The sequence below is a fragment of the Taudactylus pleione genome, unplaced genomic scaffold (genome assembly GCF_031769625.1).
Source record: "Taudactylus pleione unplaced genomic scaffold, aTauple2 ptg000037l, whole genome shotgun sequence".
In the NCBI taxonomy this organism is placed as follows: Eukaryota; Metazoa; Chordata; class Amphibia; order Anura; family Myobatrachidae; genus Taudactylus; species Taudactylus pleione.
The window spans coordinates 9,373,543-9,391,474 of NW_028284439.1; the positions used below are offsets into that span (position 1 = coordinate 9,373,543).

The 17,932-nt window shown below is 46.8% G+C and overlaps 1 protein-coding gene across 7 annotated transcripts in view; it reads right to left on the reverse strand.

The window, feature by feature from the left end:
* Positions 1-469: 469 nt before the first annotated feature.
* The window catches only part of PHC3 (polyhomeotic homolog 3), a 189,401-nt gene continuing 171,938 nt past the window's right edge, over positions 470-17,932 (reverse strand). For 6 of the 7 annotated variants that reach the window (XM_088452386.1, XM_088452385.1, XM_088452384.1 and 3 more), the window contains exons 13-15: positions 14,380-14,527; positions 14,077-14,290; positions 470-2,925 (exon numbers count right to left, since the gene is read on the reverse strand). In XM_088452386.1, the coding sequence (XP_088308512.1) occupies positions 2,771-2,925; positions 14,077-14,290; positions 14,380-14,527 (517 nt within the window). In that variant the 3' untranslated portion in view covers positions 470-2,770. The remainder of the gene's footprint in view (positions 2,926-14,076; positions 14,291-14,379; positions 14,528-17,932) is intronic. The other variant, XM_088452383.1, reaches the window with a different exon arrangement.

Sequence of the window (17,932 nt, forward strand, 5' to 3'; positions counted from 1 at the left end):
CCCGCAACCGCTATTGCATGAGTGACTGCAAGTGCAGTTGCATTACCAACCATCTCTGAAACAGGCCCGTAGAATTTTGCATTCACTGTAGGGTAGGGTATGGTATGTTAGGTTGGCAATTGTCATGTTGATATGCATAAAGTCAACATTAGAATGTTGCCATGGTCTGAATGTCGACATGCATGTCAACATGCTTAGTATGACAGTGACCATGTCGACATTCATCATGGCTACACTGATGACATGTGGACATAACAGAATGTTGACCTAACGAACCTTGTAGCCCAGCGGTCACTTACCTGGTCCCGGCGGCAGCAGCGTCTCCAGCCTCATGTTCCGGGTAATGGTGGTCATGTGACCAGCAGTTCCGGCGCAGACAAGTGACTAAGCTGGTATTTTTCCCCTATCCTAGTCCCCCCCTAGTGCCTAACCCCTCCCCCCCCCGTAGCCTATTCCTAACCTACCCCTAGTGCCTGACCCTAACCGTCGGCATTATGAGAATGTTGATATTTCACATGGTGACATTTTAGATATCGACATTGTGAACATGTCGATATTCTGAGGTTGGCGAAATGGTGCCTGTCGACATTCTAGTGTCTACATGGTAACTATCAGCCATGTGACAGGAGATACTGTAGAGCATAGCTTTGTTAGAGAAGATCAGTCACATTATATAGCTGATACTGTGGACCTGTGTATTAAGGTATGCAGTCAGCTATTTAAAGATTTTAATTATCTATGAAAGCACAACGCTGGTTGCTTAAGGTGGGTACACACCTGACAGATGATGGTCGTTCATACACACTGAACGGCCATCATCTGCTTGTGCCCTCGGGTCCCGGGAGGGGCGGGACCCGGTGGGCGGGTCAGGGGAGTGTCCCACCCCCTCCTCGCGGCTGCCGCTATGTTTGTACATGGACAGTTTTGTCTGCAGACATATCTGTCCATCGGCTGTACGACACAGCCAATTCGATATGTCGGTGAACGACGATGTTCACCGACATATCGCGGGTACACACTGACCGACGTGCAGCAGATATATTGGCCGATCAATTGATCGGCCAATGTATCTGTCAGTGTGTACCCAGCATTAGAATTGCATAAGGAGTGTCTGCAATTCCCTGCTTAAATGCCCTTCTGTACAACTTACCCTGGAGCATAAAGGGTGACCAGTTCTCTTTACTTGTAAAGGGGATTTAGATTAGCAATAATTCCTGTTTAAGTTGCAAATCAATTTAAGTGTGAACAAAGGCAGTGCAAAAACTTTCCATTAACCACATTATATTGCATTTTTTATATAACTACACAAAGTTTTATATTTATAAACATATTGCCTAATAAAAAATATTATGTTAATGGCTCCTTCCCATGTGTTGGTGAGGGATGTAGTCAGCATGTCTGAATGTCAACATTCAGGATGTTGACATGTTCAAAGTGTTAACATTTAAAAAGTTGACATTCACAATGTCGTTACTATGAATGTCAACACTCAGAAGGGGAGATGTATCAAGCCTTGGAGACAGATAAAGTAGAGTAGTTGCCCAAAACAACCAATCAGCTTTGAACTGCCATTTCAAAGACTGTGCTAGATAGATGACAGTTATAGAAGGTACACTTTCTCTCTCTCCAAGGCTTGATACATCTTTCCCAGAATGTCTGTACATTAAGTTAGGCTACAGTAGTTATTATCAACATTCATAATGTCGACATATCAAACAGGTCAACATTAGGTCAGTGTCAACATTGTGAATGTCAACATTACATACCACACCTGTTGGTGAAATGCAACTCCCAGCATGTGGTGCACAACAGAGAGTAGCAGCTCTTATTGGGACTTGCTAGCAGGGCTGTAACGGGGGCTGTGCAAGTGGTGCCTTTGCAGAGCACAGGGCTCTGTGGGTGGTACCAACACAGCCCCTGCATCTGGCTAGCAGGGTGCCTGAAATGGCACCCTGCAGCCATGTGCCACCACAGCTTCCATTGGACACTCTAGACATGCAGCTGGCAGCCTGTACAAATTCAGGATGCGCTGGCGGTGCTGCTGTATTTACCGGCACTGGCGGCGCTGCCCCCTTGGCATGACATCATAAAGTCAGGGGGAGTAGTTGGCACAGAACGCCAGAAAGCCCTGTTATGTCTCTGCTTGCTAGTGTTAAACTGTAGGCATGCCACAGTGGTACATTGCAATGATTAACACCAGAATCATTATGGTTACTTCTGCTGGACAAATTAAAGTTTTAGTGCTCAATTATTACTATGGTTTCGTACACATTTGTTCTCTGTTTATAAAACACCCATTCAGAGTGCTTTCATAATGCAGAGATAATGGCTCTTCATTATATAAAATACTACCCATTTGTTTGTCTATGTAATACTTTAGCTCTTTTCAGGGTAACTTAGAGTACAAGTAGTAAAACATACTGCATGCTTGCACACGTATTGAAGGGATTATAAGGATGCCATTGCTGAATGTTGCAGCTTTGTTTGGAGGATTCCAGTCATTTAGTCTTCCAGGGCATTGTATGCAGCAAAATATAAAAATGGTTGTCATACCTCGTACCAAGGCATACTGGTTATTCAATGTATACTGCGTATATGTATGTATCATGTGATGTAGAATAATAAAGCTTCCAAAACACCTCTAACGACTGGCCATGAATGTGACAGGCTTACGATAATGCTACAGTTTACAAAACTATCCACTGTGTGTAACACAACTCACTTGCAAAGACTGCTATTTCTTGTCCAAATAGCTATTGCAGCTCTGCTACTAGGTTTCTTTTAGTGAATTAATGCGAGCACAAATCTTCAAGGCTGGTCCTAGCTTAATATTCATTGTACTCATGAGGTGGTCCTCCTTCAGTAAGAGAAGGGCCTGTCCATCGATTTCTTGTGTTTTGAACTCCTCAGCGATGTCATGGCACCCTAGCCAGCAAAAGAAGAGAGGTTCTGTCATTTCGCACAGGAAAGATGTAGAGTTAAAGGGACCTAAAACAATGTAAGCATTAGGATGATGATCTACAGTGGCAAATTAGTGAAAATGATTCCACCTTCATATAACTTTAATATATTGGTTTATACATGCTCTCCAGAAATTTTAAAGAAATGCACCGATTCTCTATATTCCTTTTCAGCCAAGTCTTTATTGTACAGGACAGAGGTGTTCTTTTCATTGACGCAACGTTATACAGCCAGTCCCCTTTGCTTTGGATAAAACTGCACTTTGTTATGCCTGCTCATCTAACGCACAATAGTAATTGGGAAAAAACAACAATAAATGGTCTTAAATAAACACCAGAGTCTGTTTTTTGGGGGTTTCACACAACTGATGCAGTGGAGACAAATGGTATTCTGTGGTTTGCAGGGTCGCTGTCCATACAGGATTTACTATAGATTAGAGTGCACTAGTTCTTCAATATGCAAAGGACGTTATCTCTATAAAAGTGCACTCAATGTGATACTTTAATAGGAACATTTTTGATTTAACCACTTACTGTAAGGAATATAAATAATGGTGTCACAACCAGGTCTCACCTGAGATTGTTGTGATACTTGAGTGACAAAGGGTTTATAAAAGACAACCACCTGATCCAGTGGTTCCCAAATATGGATATTCTTAAAACCTGAACTGTTAGAGTGCCTTGAGGATTAAGTTTGGGAACCAGTGGCCTGGTCTATCTAAAAATTATTAAAACCTCCCTTTACTATCACACAAAATTTGATTCCAGGGCCCACGCATAGGGTGATTCTTCAGATCTCCCTCTACTTCCCCATATACTTCCGCAATTTACTTTAAACAGATATTTTGTTATCCCAACAATATGTCTTAAAATGTAGTGTTAAAAAAAATACTAAGCTAGAATTCGACATGTGAGCGATATGAACATGAACTCGGGACTTATTGAATTTTATGATTTACTATGGAAAATATCCAGTGCTTAAGTACAAAATACAATGATAACCAAAATTACATACACAGAATATAAATTGCACAAGACTATTTAAAAATATAATAATAAGGATACCATACAGAAGTTTTTTTTTCCGTAGTAGTGAGATACCCAAAAGGTAGGATTACCCCTTAATCTGATAATTGACTGCCTCGGAAACGAATAACCTCTGTCTGTCCGACATGGCTTTTATGCCTATTTTGGGTGGTCAGATTGCTCCGCTCTTGTGACTCATCAGCAAATGGAATGGTGTGCATCTGTACATTCAAATAAGTTTTTTACGACATTTTGTTCAGAATAACTTTGTAACCCAGGAATTCATCTAACATACTATCTCACAAGTGTACAGGAGAGAAGAATAATAATATCTTATCACCATACATGAACAGATAAATACCAAACGTGTATGATTAACCCTTACTTCTATAGTTTTGAAAGTACTTTATATTTTGTTAAGGGAATTTAACATGTCTGGAATGGTCCTTTGAAAAGTTAAAGGCTGTGAAAAATCACAGATCCTCAAGGAATTTTGGTAATTGCTAGTCTTTCAATTAATATGTCATATGAAAATTTGCATATTAGTAATCACAGTTATAGGCCAAGCATTTAGAACACCAGCCACGGTTATCTGTTCCCCTAAAAAATAGCTCTAACATACATCTGCTGACCCTTTTTCCCTGACAAGTAATGAGAAAGAAAACCAAAATGTGAAAACCAAATGATGAAATAATATGAGATATGGTAAGAACTTACCCTTGTTATCTCTATTTCTACGAAGTCCATAGGGTTCCACAGGATACCTTGGGGTATAGGTGTGACGTCAGTCATCGGGCACCAAAGAGTTAAGCTTTCAGCCTCCCAGGATGCACTAGGTCCCCCTCCTATACCCCGCCCCCGAGCCAAGGCATCTAAGTTAGTTACCAAGCCATAGGCCGGAGGAGGAGAAGGAAGAGAGAGAACAAAGATCTGGACACATACAAGAATCACATTCTCACCAGAGGGAGACGGAAAACCGGTGACCAGAGCAAAGCCCATCTGCAGCACAGGTGCGACAGGGCGGGAGTCCTGTGGAACCCTATGTACTTCGTAGAAATAGAGATAGCAAGGGTAAGTTCTTACCATATCTCATATTTTCTACTTCAGGGTCCATAGGGTATCCACAGGATACCTTGGGGATGTCCCAAAGCAGTATCCTTTAAGGGTGGGGACGCTCCTGTGCAGAAAGGAGAATCCGCCGCCCGAAGGAAGCATCCTGAGAGGCGAAGGTGTCAAACCTGTAATACCTCACGAAGGTATGGACAGAGGACCACGTAGCAGCCTTGCAAAACTGGACTGCAGAGGCACCACGTCGAGCTGCCCACGAAGGACCCACAGACCTAGTGGAATGAGCCTTCACAGAAGGAGGAACCGGCAGGCCTTCATGAAGATAAGCTTCAGAAATAGCCATACGGATCCAGGCTGCCAAAGTTTGCTTTGAAGCAGGCCAACCCTTTTTACGGAAGCCATAGAGGACAAACAAAGCGTCCGACTTCCTAAACGAAGAAGTGCGGTCAACATAAGTCCTTAAGGCCTGCACAACATCCAAAGAGGCCTCACCCACGGAAAGACCCGGTGAGTTAAAGGCCGGAACAACGATTTCCTCGTTAACATGAAACTGGGAAACAACTTTGGGAAGAAACTCGGGCCGAGTGCGGAGCACTGCCCTGTTCCCATGAAAAACCAAGAAAGGGGGTCTACAAGAAAGAGCCCCTAACTCAGAAACACGTCTGGCCGAAGCAATAGCCAGAAGGAAAACAGTCTTAGCTGTTAGCCATTTAAGATCCACTGAGCCCAGTTTTTCAAACGGCGGTCCTTGGAGAGCCCTCAGGACCACAGCCAAATCCCAAGGCGCCACAGGTGGAACAAAGGGCGGCTGAATGCGGACAACACCTTGCATAAAGGTGCGCACATCCGGGATTGTAGCAATCCTACGGTGAAACCAAACAGACAGGGCCGAAACCTGTACCTTCAAAGAAGCAAGGCGAAGCCCATAATCTAGTCCCGCTTGTAGGAAGGCGAGAATCCGAGACAGACAAAATTCCCGCGGTGCATAACCTCTCGGTCGACACCACTGGAAGAACGTATGCCACACGCGATGGTATATCCTCGCGGAAGACTGTTTCCGAGCTCGCAACATGGTACGCACCACAGAGCTGGAAAACCCCCGGGACCTCAGCATGGCCGTCTCAACAGCCACACCGTCAAAGACAGCCGAGTCAGGTCCGGGTGAAGACAAGGACCCTGAGACAGAAGGTCCGGTCGTAGCGGCAACCGCAGTGGACTGTCCACGGACAGTCCACTGAAGGTCTGAGAACCAGTGCCGTCTGGGCCACGCGGGAGCTATCAACAGGATCGTCCCTCCTTCCTGTTTGAATTTCCGGATTACCCGTGGAAGAAGGGAGACCGGAGGGAACAGGTATGCGAACCGGAACGTCCACCGGACGGACAGAGCATCCACCAGAGACGCCCCTTCGTCTCTTGTGCGAGACCCGTACACCGGCAACTTGTTGTTGTGCCGGGACGCCATGAGGTCGATCTCTGGAAGACCCCACCTGTCCACCAGCAGTTGAAAAACTTCCGGGTGCAGGGACCATTCCCCCGGATGAACGTCCTGGCGACTTAGAAAGTCCGCCTCCCAATTTAGCACTCCCGGGATGAAGACTGCTGATATGGCCGGAAGATTGCGCTCCGCCCAAACCAGGATCCGAGAGACCTCTACGAGAGCCGCCCGACTGCGGGTTCCTCCTTGCCTGTTTATGTAGGCCACGGTGGTAGCGTGGTCTGACTGGACCTGTACCGGGTGACCCTGGAGAAACCGATGTGCCTGCTGGAGAGCATTGAAGACCGCACGGATTTCCAAGATATTTATGGGAAGCTCCGCTTCTGTCGGCGTCCACCTGCCCTGGAACAAGTGTGGACCCGAAACCGCTCCCCAGCCCCGAAGACTGGTGTCCGTTGTCAACAGGACCCAATTTGGAACCCAGAACGGACGTCCCTTGTTTAGGTGGGTCGTCTGTAACCACCAAGCAAGGGACAGGCGAACCTCCGGGGTGAGCACAATCGTCTGGGACTTCAGAGACTGAGGCAGCCCGTTCCACTTGGACAGGATCAGGTGCTGCAGAGGTCTGGAGTGAAACTGGGCGTATTCCACCATGTCGAACACCGACACCATGGAGCCCAGTAACCTCATCGCCGAGTGTAGGGACACCCGGCGGCTGTGCAGACAACTGCGCACCCTTGACTGTAAAGCAGAGATCTTGTCCTCCGTCACGAAGATCCTTTGCTGTCCCGAGTCCAATAAGGCTCCAAGATGCAGAATCCTCCGAGACGGGATTAGAGTGGACTTGTGCCAGTTGCTTAGCCAGCCGTGCCGTTGCAGCAGTGCAATGGTCAGGTCCAAGTGGCGTAACAGGAGCTCTGGAGATCCTGCCACCAATAACAGGTCGTCCAAGTACGGCAACATGCGGACTCCCTGCAGCCGCAGAGAAGCCGCCATGACCGCCATCACCTTGGTGAAAACCCGTGGTGCTGTCGCCAGGCCAAAAGGTAACGCCCGAAACTGGAAGTGGTCGCTGCGGATTGCAAACCTGAGGAACTGTTGATGGCGCAAAAGAATAGGGACATGCAGGTAAGCGTCCTGTATGTCCAATGACACCATGTAGTCCCCAGGTTCCAGCGCCAGAATGATGGACCGTAGGGTCTCCATCCGAAACTTCGGTACCCGCAAAGACCTGTTGAGTGCTTTGAGGTTGAGAATCGGACGATACGACCCATTGGGTTTCTGTACCAAAAAAAGACTTGAATAGAAACCCTGGCCCCTCTGGGAGAATGGAACAGGCACTATAACTCCAGCCTGGAGCATAGTGTGCAATACCTTCCGCAGCTCCATAGCCTTGTTCCGGTCTGATGGTAGACCCGTGGTGAAGAATCGAGCCGGGGGTCTGTGCCAGAAGGAGAGGGCGTACCCGTGGGAGACCACCTCCAGAACCCAAGTGTCTGTCGTAGTGGTCGACCAACACTGGGCGAACTGCAGCAGGCGGCCTCCCACCCTGGGATCCCCCAAAGGGAGCCCCGGACCGTCAGGCCGCAGGCTTGTCATCTGGCTTGGGGGCCGGACGTCTGGTACTCCATGCCTGCTTCCGGGGCTTGACCGATTTCTTAGGGCCAGCCTGTCGAGGAAACGACTGTGGTTTGGGCCTGCCCTGGGCCCTAGATGACCGAAAGGACGATGGTCCAGAACCAGAAGGAGCAGCGGCCGACGGGAGACAAGCCGATTTGGCTGCCGCCAGTGTGGCCACAATCTTATCCAGATCCGGACCGAAGAGAACTTCTCCGGTAAACGGCAACGCCTCCAGACCCTTTTTGGAATCTGCGTCCGCCTTCCAGGATCGCAGCCACAAGGTGCGACGAGCAGCTACCGCTGCTGAAGAAATCCTAGACACCAGAGTACTAATGTCTAGGGCCGCCTCGTTGATGTAGGTGGCCGAATCACGGAGATTGCCAATCAACTCCGCCTGTTCGGCCGGACAGTCGGAATCAAAAGAAGCCTCTAATGAATCCACCCAGCGCTCCATCGCTCTGGCAACCCAGCAAATGGCCATAGCCGGCCGTGCTGCCCCCCCCGCAAGGGAATAAGCGGACTTCAAGCAGATCTCCACCTTGCGGTCCGTAGCATCCTTAAGGGAGGACATGGATGGCATCGGCAATGTGGCACTACGAACAAGACGGGTCACGTGAGAATCCACCTGTGGAGGGGATTCCCACTTTGCAAAATAATTATCCGCGAACGGATAAGCCACCGCCAGGCGTCTCTGCGGCTGGTATCTTTTGCCAGGCTGTTTCCACGCCTCCTCTAAATGGTCCACCAACTGACCCGAAAGAGGAAAGACTGTGGCATCGCCCTTCACATCTTTGAAAAAGGCATACTTAGATTTAGCCGCTGGGGGAACTTCGTCCTCAATCACCAAGGCTGTGCGGACCGCCCGAATAAGTCCAGGAATATATACTTTGGACTTAGCATCAGCGTCCTTAGCATGGAGAGGTTCCTGTTCGTAAGGATCCAGAATCTCCCCATCATCAGACGTCCCCTCGTCATCCTCATAAGGAGCCGACAGAGACGCCACCGGCCGATTATGCGGCCGCATCACAGACTCCCCTAGCAACACATCCGACAAGTGCTGTACAGAACTCGTCAGGGAGTTAACCCACGCTGGCTCCTGAGAAACCGGGAGCGGGGAAATAGGGAGACTGTGGGGTACCACCAATTGTCGTGGGAAACCCTGCATGGGTGACGACACCACTGACTGCTGGGACAAACCCATCGGTGTAAACGCGGGCTGCGGAGCTAACTGGCCCACTAAGGCTGTAAGCACTTGAGCGAAACAAGCCCAGGGCGGCTCCTGTACCGGTACAGTAACCGTAAGAGGCCGCGCCATAGACGAACACTGCCGGCAGAGGCCCTCCGCGCTACCCTCCCCCTCCGCTAACGGTACTTTACACGTAGTACACTGTAGCCGGTGGGGAAAATCACTTTCAGACATGATGGCACCACGTATGTGACCCCTCTCACCAATGATATATTTAAGAGGCGAGAGACCACCCTGCAGCACCGCACCGCAAGGGCTTAGCAGAAAAAACAGGGACAGTATAAAGCTGACAGTTTAGAAAAAAAGTTACAGGCAGCAGCGCTAGCACAGTCACATACAATGCAGAGAAATCACAATTCCTGCACTAACAGCGCTGATCACTCAACTACACAGACACAGGGCCTGGTAGGACACAGCGCTGCATACACAGACCTGACCACAGCGGAGGAGAGGTATGCGGGGGGACCCAGACCACGATGCTTCCAATGCAGGCTTCCAGCAGCGTTCACCATGCTTCAGAAAAGATGGCCGCCGAGGAGCGCTGACACAGGGCCAGTCAGCACAGTGCAGAGAGGGCTGTGTGCAGCGGGGGAGGCGCCGGCTGTGAGATAGGGAAGGCGCGCTCCCCTGGCATGCATTTAACCCCTGGGACGTCGCAGCGCTACCGCTCTGCTGCGGTCCGCTGTCCCAGGGGGTAGTGGAAGCGCAGGTTGGTCGCCTGGCTCCACGCTGCAGCCAGTCCCCAGGGAGCCCCCTGCCTGGGGACTTAGGACCATGTGATCAGCAGGGACCCCCCGCGGGACCCCGCTGCTTACCTCTGTCCCCCTTGAATCCGGCCATGGTCCGGAACATCTGGGGTCACCGCTAGCTGTGACCCCAGATGTCCACCAGCATCCCCGGATCAGTACCGGCGTTCTGGTACCGGCGGGGTGTAGGGAAGACAGCATGGACGTCAGGACTGACTGTCCATGCTGTTCATCCAGATGTGCAGCCACAGCTGCATGAAGAAAAAGCTTCAGGGGCTCTTCTAAGCCCCCCTCTAGCAGGTGCCTCCGACTCCGGCCGGGCACCAAACGAAACTGAGATGCCTTGGCTCGGGGGGCGGGGTATAGGAGGGGGACCTAGTGCATCCTGGGAGGCTGAAAGCTTAACTCTTTGGTGCCCGATGACTGACGTCACACCTATACCCCAAGGTATCCTGTGGATACCCTATGGACCCTGAAGTAGAAAAATGCATATATTTACTTGTATTCAAACGTGATCTGATATTTCCCTGGCATATTGTATTTCTTGTGACTAAACCTATGTAATATATATTTTGACTTGCTCTTGCTCACACTGTTATGTTGAGCACACAAACCCATGATTCACATATTTTGACTGTAAAACCAAACATAACCCAGTTGCAAATATGGGATCGGTATGAAATACCGGCGGCGGTTCAAATCCCAACAGGAGGAGCCCGACAGGAGGAGATCCCGACGCCAGCAGATTAGTACCCCAACTCTCCCTTAGGGGTGCCTAACCCTAAAACTCCCAGGGTGGTTCCTAACCCTAAGTCCCCCCCGGGGGTGCCTAAACCTAACCCTCCCGTGGGGGGAGCCTAAACCTAACCTACTCCCGGCGGTGCCTAACCCTCCCCCATCAGTGGCAAACGCAGGATTTTGAAAAGGGGGTTTCCAAATACCGAATACAGAGCCAATGAAAAAAACTCCACAGACATTATATATATATATATATATATATATATATATATATATATATATATTACTGTATATATACACAGTATACATGACAATAGCCCGGCACTCCCACAATCTTACTAATAATGTCCAATGGTGCCCTCTGGAAAGATTTGATATGAAACCAGATGAAAACAAGCAGCAGCACACGTTGTTTGAAATATATATATTTGATGGGACTGTTCAGCATTACACACACACTGATAGACACACATACAGACACTCACTAAGACTACACACACACACAGACACTCACAAAGACTACACAAACAGACTACACACACACATACAGACACACTCACACATACAGACACACAGGGCTGCCATCAGATATTGTGGGGCCCAGTACAAACAATAAAAGCAGGGGCCCCCACCTCCTCTACCCACTGAGCTAATTAAACACACACACACATATATCCCGTGTAATGTTTGAAAGGCACTCCAACGATAAACAAATAAATTCACAACACCCGGCGTCTGTAGTCTGCACCCTGGATCTACTTTGCTAATAGGAGTGCCGGACGAGAGAGAGAAAGAGAAAGAGAGAAAGAGAGAAAAAGAGAAAAAGAGAAAGAGAGAAAGAGAGAAAAAGAGAAAAAGAGAAAAAGAGAAAAAGAGAAAGAGAGAAAGAGAGAAAGAGAGAAAGAGAGAGAAAGAGAAAGAGAAAGAGAGAGAGAGAAAGAGAAAGAGAGAGAGAGAGAGAAAGAGAAAGAGAAAGAGAGAATGAGAATATATTATAGACTTGCCAAAAAACCTCAATTTATCCTGAAAGAACATAGTATACAACATGCCATATTAAAATACCACACGGCACAAAATACTACTACACAACCAGCCAGATATAATACTACAACCCTTCACCCATCTCAACCCCAAAAAAACTATTAGTATACGACACCCCCACAACACAATACTACACACCCTACCCTGCCTTCCCTACCAGACAACATAGGTATACACACCCCCTGATATATTACATCCTTAAGCCCATCTCAATTCACAGATAATATACAAGTATACACCTCCAGATACATTACTATACCTCTCATCCCCCTTCCCATCCCTGATTCATAACTATACACCCCCAGATACATTTACCTCACCTCCTTCATACATTACTATACCCCCCAACCCACCTCACCACCCCAGTTAACCCCCCCCATACATTACACCCCTCTACCCCCAGACAATATGTTTACCCCCCCATACATTGCACCCCTAACCCACCTCACTCTCCAGGTAATATAAGTATATACCCCCCACCTCACCCACATAACATGAGTAAGTACATCACCCTAAGGTACTTACCTCTGATTGCAGCATTATGTGTCCCTCACACTCCGGCTGCTGCCTGCATGGGACATGGACTGGCACGTCAAAGCAGGAGGGGACAGGGTCTCGTAGAGGGGAGAAGACTCTGGAAGAAGCAGGGAGACGGGACCTCACACTCCACCTGCCATAGAGACAGACAGGCCAGGCAGAGCAGGAGAGAGAGAGGAGGGGGCGGGACTCAGGGGGCGGGGAGAGGGGACTTAGCTCATCCCCTGCAGGGGAGAAGGAAGAACAGGTGGCCTTGCATAGACGCAATATAGCAGATTGTGAATGGAGCAGTGCTGGAGCCTTTGCTCTGCCCTCCTATGCGAAGGGTGCCAGCAGCTGCCTGCATGCCGCTAGTCACAGTGACAGGTGGCCCACAGGGTGCCGCTGATCCTAACAGCAAACTGCTCTGTATTTACAGGCAGACATCTGCACTGTGCGGGGCCCCCCTCTGAGCCCGGTACACAAGTTCTGGCTGTACCCCACTGATGGCGGCAGTGACACGGACTACACACACACACTGACAGACACTCACAAAGACTACACACACACACACATACAGGCAAACAATGACAGCATCATTTATTAAAGAACCCCCCCCCACATCCCCTCACCTGCGGCTCCAAGATACAGCCTCTCAGCCGCCTTTCACAACACAATGCCCCACACTGCCTGGGAGGAGCTGCGTGCTGCCGCTACAGCACCCCCTACATTCAGCCAGCAGCGCAGTTGCAAGTTAGCTGCACTCCAGCTGCTCCTTCTCTTTAGAAAAAAAAGAAATAATCAGGCTGGGCGGCGATGGATCAGCGGCCAGGGGGGTTTCTAGGTACTCAGAAAATCCCCGTGTGCGCGTATTCCCCTAGGGGTGCCTAATCCTACCCTCCCCTCCGAAACCTAACCCTGCTACACTCCCTAACCCTCCCCCCCCCGGCGGGTAACGCTAAGGACGCCCCGGGCTTAGCCCTAACGAGTTATCGTCCTTCGCCGTTCCAGCGTCGGGATTAAGATAGGCGTCGGTATTTCGACGTCTATCTTAAGTCCCCCGTCTGGCTTCTCCTGCCGGGATATAGAACAGCGGCATTTAGTCCACCTGTCTATAAACTACATCCCGCAAATATACAACTCATCATCACTCTTTTACCTGGATAAAAATAACTATAGAAAAAATTAATTTATTTAGAATTCCCCAAGTTTTTCCACCTGTGTCACGCACAGTGGAAATTGGGGCCTGCCCCTCTCCCATTCGCAACTCCCACTGTAGCGATGGTACAGTCTGTACAAACCAAGCGAAGAGTTGGACCACTCTGTCGGGAATGGGGCTAAGTAATATAAGGATGGATGGGGTGGGGAGAGAGTGGCAGGGGGCCAACTGAGATGACCCCGGGTATGGTTTACAAGTTATTCTATAATGTGAAATTGGTTTCAGATGTTTATTGGTCATTATGGTTAGAATCCCACAAGCTCATTGTATTGTACTAATAAGTGTATCTCAGTAAACTGAATCCAGTCATGGAAATAAATTATCATTATTTTTTTTTTTCGTTACAGTAATCCTAAATACACTAATGCAGAAAGTATCCTAATGAGTTTTGCTTTCTTAATTTTTCTGGAATACCTCTATGTACGCAGAAACGCAGAGAAAGATGTCTGTCGTACAAGTACCTGGTAAAGAATGTATGAATGCCCGCACATCTTCCACTGTCCACAGAGATGGCTCTGTCTGAGAATCCGGCAGCAGCTCAGATTGTGGAGAGTGTTTCCTTATGTGAAGGAGGCGTAACTCATGCTCTCTTTCAGTCTGCCGACGCAGGCGAGTGGTCATTGCAACAGGTATGGAATCTTCTAACACTTCTGCACATGAGTAGGTTGTGGGTAGCTGTGAGACAAACATTTGAGACAATACGTTACAGATTCAAAATGAATCACCATGTGAGGAGTCCATGTTGATATTTGTTTTGCACAAACCTGTCTTAGGTAGTGGTCACGGATTGATCCTCCGGTGCTGTGTAGATGCCTCCTACTTCGTCTTAGATTTCCTTCAGTTTTTCTACTCCATCTACTGCTTTTGTCGGCCTTATAAAGCCCAAGGCGCTTTGCATCACTACCACTGTACCTTGAAGATTGTTATTATTATTTTTTTATTCAATTTGTGTTCTTTTGGACCAGATACATATAACAAATACATTAACATAGATCAGGCGAAAATGAACAAATGCATTGACTCGCAAGTAGGTTTCTTATTTGCTTGTGATTTGTTGCCATTATATCACAGAAAACTAAAAATTTGCTTTCGGTCATTATTTCACTGCTTTAGAAAAATACATACAGTATAACAGCCAATTGACACAATTTCAGAACCCCAAAACCTTTGAATATGGCCACTAACAGACTTCTACTATTACCCAATATTAGTTTACCTTTTTTGGGGTATAGGCTGATTTACCCATTTTCACCTGTACTTATTGCTGGTCATCCATGCAAACTGGTTATTGCTGGTTTTGCAATAGGATAGCCTAATAAACGGGAGCGCGTGTAGCTGTGATATGGTAAGTGGCATATTCGGGCGATAGGTGCGAAATGTTTTCAATGGCAAAAACTTTTTGTTTTCGCATTTAATCCCCCTAAGGCACATGTCGAAACAGAAGAGCACTTGTTCTGTAGCTCTTGTTGTGACTTCATGACAAAGTGCAAACCATCTACATATTTCTAAGAAACTATGCATGGATGACAAAGCCAAGTTGGAAACACTTAGGATGAAGTAGAGATGCAAGAAGATGAGGTTCAGGATGTTATATTGTAGGAGATTATATCCATTGGGTAAGACCAAAGTACGAAATAAACTAGAGGAGTTTAAATGAGGATTCTGAGCTCACTTACAATGTATGGGGATACTTAGACCATGTTGTTTTCAAGCAGTTGGGAACCACATTTTAGTAATGAAAATTAGTTTGATGTAACTAGAAACCAAAAGGTCATGGATGAATGGCATGGACACACTAATTAACAAAGGTGTTCAAGTATTTTTGCCATGAAGCGTTTGCGTGTGTGAGGGTAGGTTCAGTTTATGTATACTGTTGAATCAAGAGAGTCCAAGAACAAGAGCATTTAGAAGATGCAGACTGGAAACAAAGATGGTACTGGGCAAGTAATGAAGGGAAGGATAGAGATGAGATGTTGAAGAGAGGGGAGATGGAGGTAAGTATGAGAAAGGTATATTAAATTAATAACTGGGGAGTGAGAGTGATTAGTGTAGTGTAGATTGGATAAAGGTAGCTTTATTAGGCAGTGAAGGGGGGCAGTTGCCAATAGGGAGTTTCATAATGGAGGAACAAAATGGTTATAAATAATATTCAATAGAAAGTGCAAAGGATTTTAGCAAAACATGGTTAATAACAGAAAGCGTGCTTTTGGAAGAGAGGGTTTGAGGTAAAGAGCGATAATAAACAGCATTGAAATAAATGTAAATAATATTGTGAAAAATTCAGTTTTGGTGAGTATGTGTTGAATGGTGAATTTTGGACTTTCAGTAGTGTTTCCGGGTAGTTTGTCACACTTCATCTCCTGTATAACGAACTATTGATTTTACACGTACAAATTAGACAAACATTGCCCATAGATCTGTTGATAGTGGAGTGCGCTACTGCATATAAAGTACCTCCAGGTAGGCGTCATTCCCTGTTCCAAAATGGCTGCCAAAGTCTGCATGCGCAGCGCCATCTTGTTACTATGTAAGAGTGATACAGTGGAAGATGGACATCTCTCACTTAGCTCCATCAGAGACCTAAAACACTACTTAAGATTACTGCTGTTCCAGCACCCTGCCCAGCTACCTGATTGCAGTATATACTCACCGGCTGGTGAGGTGTATCAAACCCCACTCCACAGTGTATTACAGTGAGTACGGCAGTGCAACACTTAATACCAAATAAACCATTCACCTGGTTAAGCAACTGGTCTGTCTGTAGTGATAAGGCATTCCGCCGGTGTGTACATAACTCTGTCATACCACTGCACCTCTACATATCCACCAAGATCAGCATACCATAGAATATGGATATTTAACATGTGGCTCTCCAGCTGCTGTGAAACTACACATCTCAGCATGCCCTGCCACAGTTTTAGCATGGCCAAATAGCAAAACTGTGGCAGGGCATGCTGGGATGTCTAGTTCCACAGCGGCTGGAGGGCCACATGTTGACTACCCCTGCCACAGAATTAATAGAAACATCTAAATACTGGCTAAATGGTCAGTGCACAGTTGGTATGAGTAGATCATTACTACAGTTGGAAAAGAGATTGTAAACTTACCGTGTCTTATTGACATGTTTGGGTGTGATATATTTTGTCGACATTCATCAGGTCGACATTGTCATAATGTTGACATGCTTGTCATATTGTCATTGACCACGTTCACATTATCATGACGATGCCGATGAAATTTTGACATGATAGGATGTCGACAAAATGTCCCTGATGGTCTAGTGGTGACATATGCATACCTAGTCCAGCGGCTCCAGCAGTGTGGTCCAGGGGTGATGCCAGGATGACTTTGGGCGGATCTAGCGGTGCTTCCACTGAGAAGTATGACTAACCCTAACCCTGCCAAAGTGTCTACCCCTTAACTTCCCCCTAATGCCTAACCCTAATATTCCCTCCCGTAGCCTAACCCTAAGCCTCTGCTGCTGGTTCGTGCAGAATGACGACATTTCAGAAACACAGAATAATGTAACTTGAGGTATTTTCATATAGGATTGATTTGTTTTCACTTCATTAAAAAAAAAAAAAAAAAGACTAATTAAATAAGGGAAGGTAATGTGGCCACTCTAAGTTGTATGGCCAAATACCTAAAAACGCAGCATGCTAATACCAAACGAACGATGCAATGATTTTGCGTTACAGGGGAACTGCAGTTCCCTCTGACTACATTGTGTTTCTTCTTGGATCGCAGTACACTGTTTTTGTAAGTGGAAAAATGTAAAGTAGCATTCAAAAACACTCACCCTATAATAATTAATGGGAACCAGCCCTAACAAAGATGTTCATAGTATAACAAAACACAAGGATAACACTTTAATTCACATGAAAAGTACACTGCCTCTCCTAAAAAGCAAAAACAGAAATAATGGATATAGAACTTCAGAACAAAGATATTATTTGGTACCTGGAATACAGAATATACTAGCATGTGGTTTATAAAGAATTTTATGATATTGCAAGCTTCATATGACCAATACCTAAACAGCTTTATTTAGGTTACATTTAGTTGCAAGAACCCTGAGAAAAGGAAAAATAAAAATAAGTTGCACTTTAGTGTTGGGAGTGTATAATGTCAACTCAGGGGTTCAATTACCATGATGGTCCTAATGGTAAAAGATACTGCAGAGCATATACAATGAGTGGGGCTGTTGAAGAGACATGGGTCTTAATCAGTATATTGTTCTAATTTGGATCTGCTTTGGCTATTATTGACCACCACACTGTGGTCAGCTTTGACCACGAGCCAAAATACTTGGTTCAG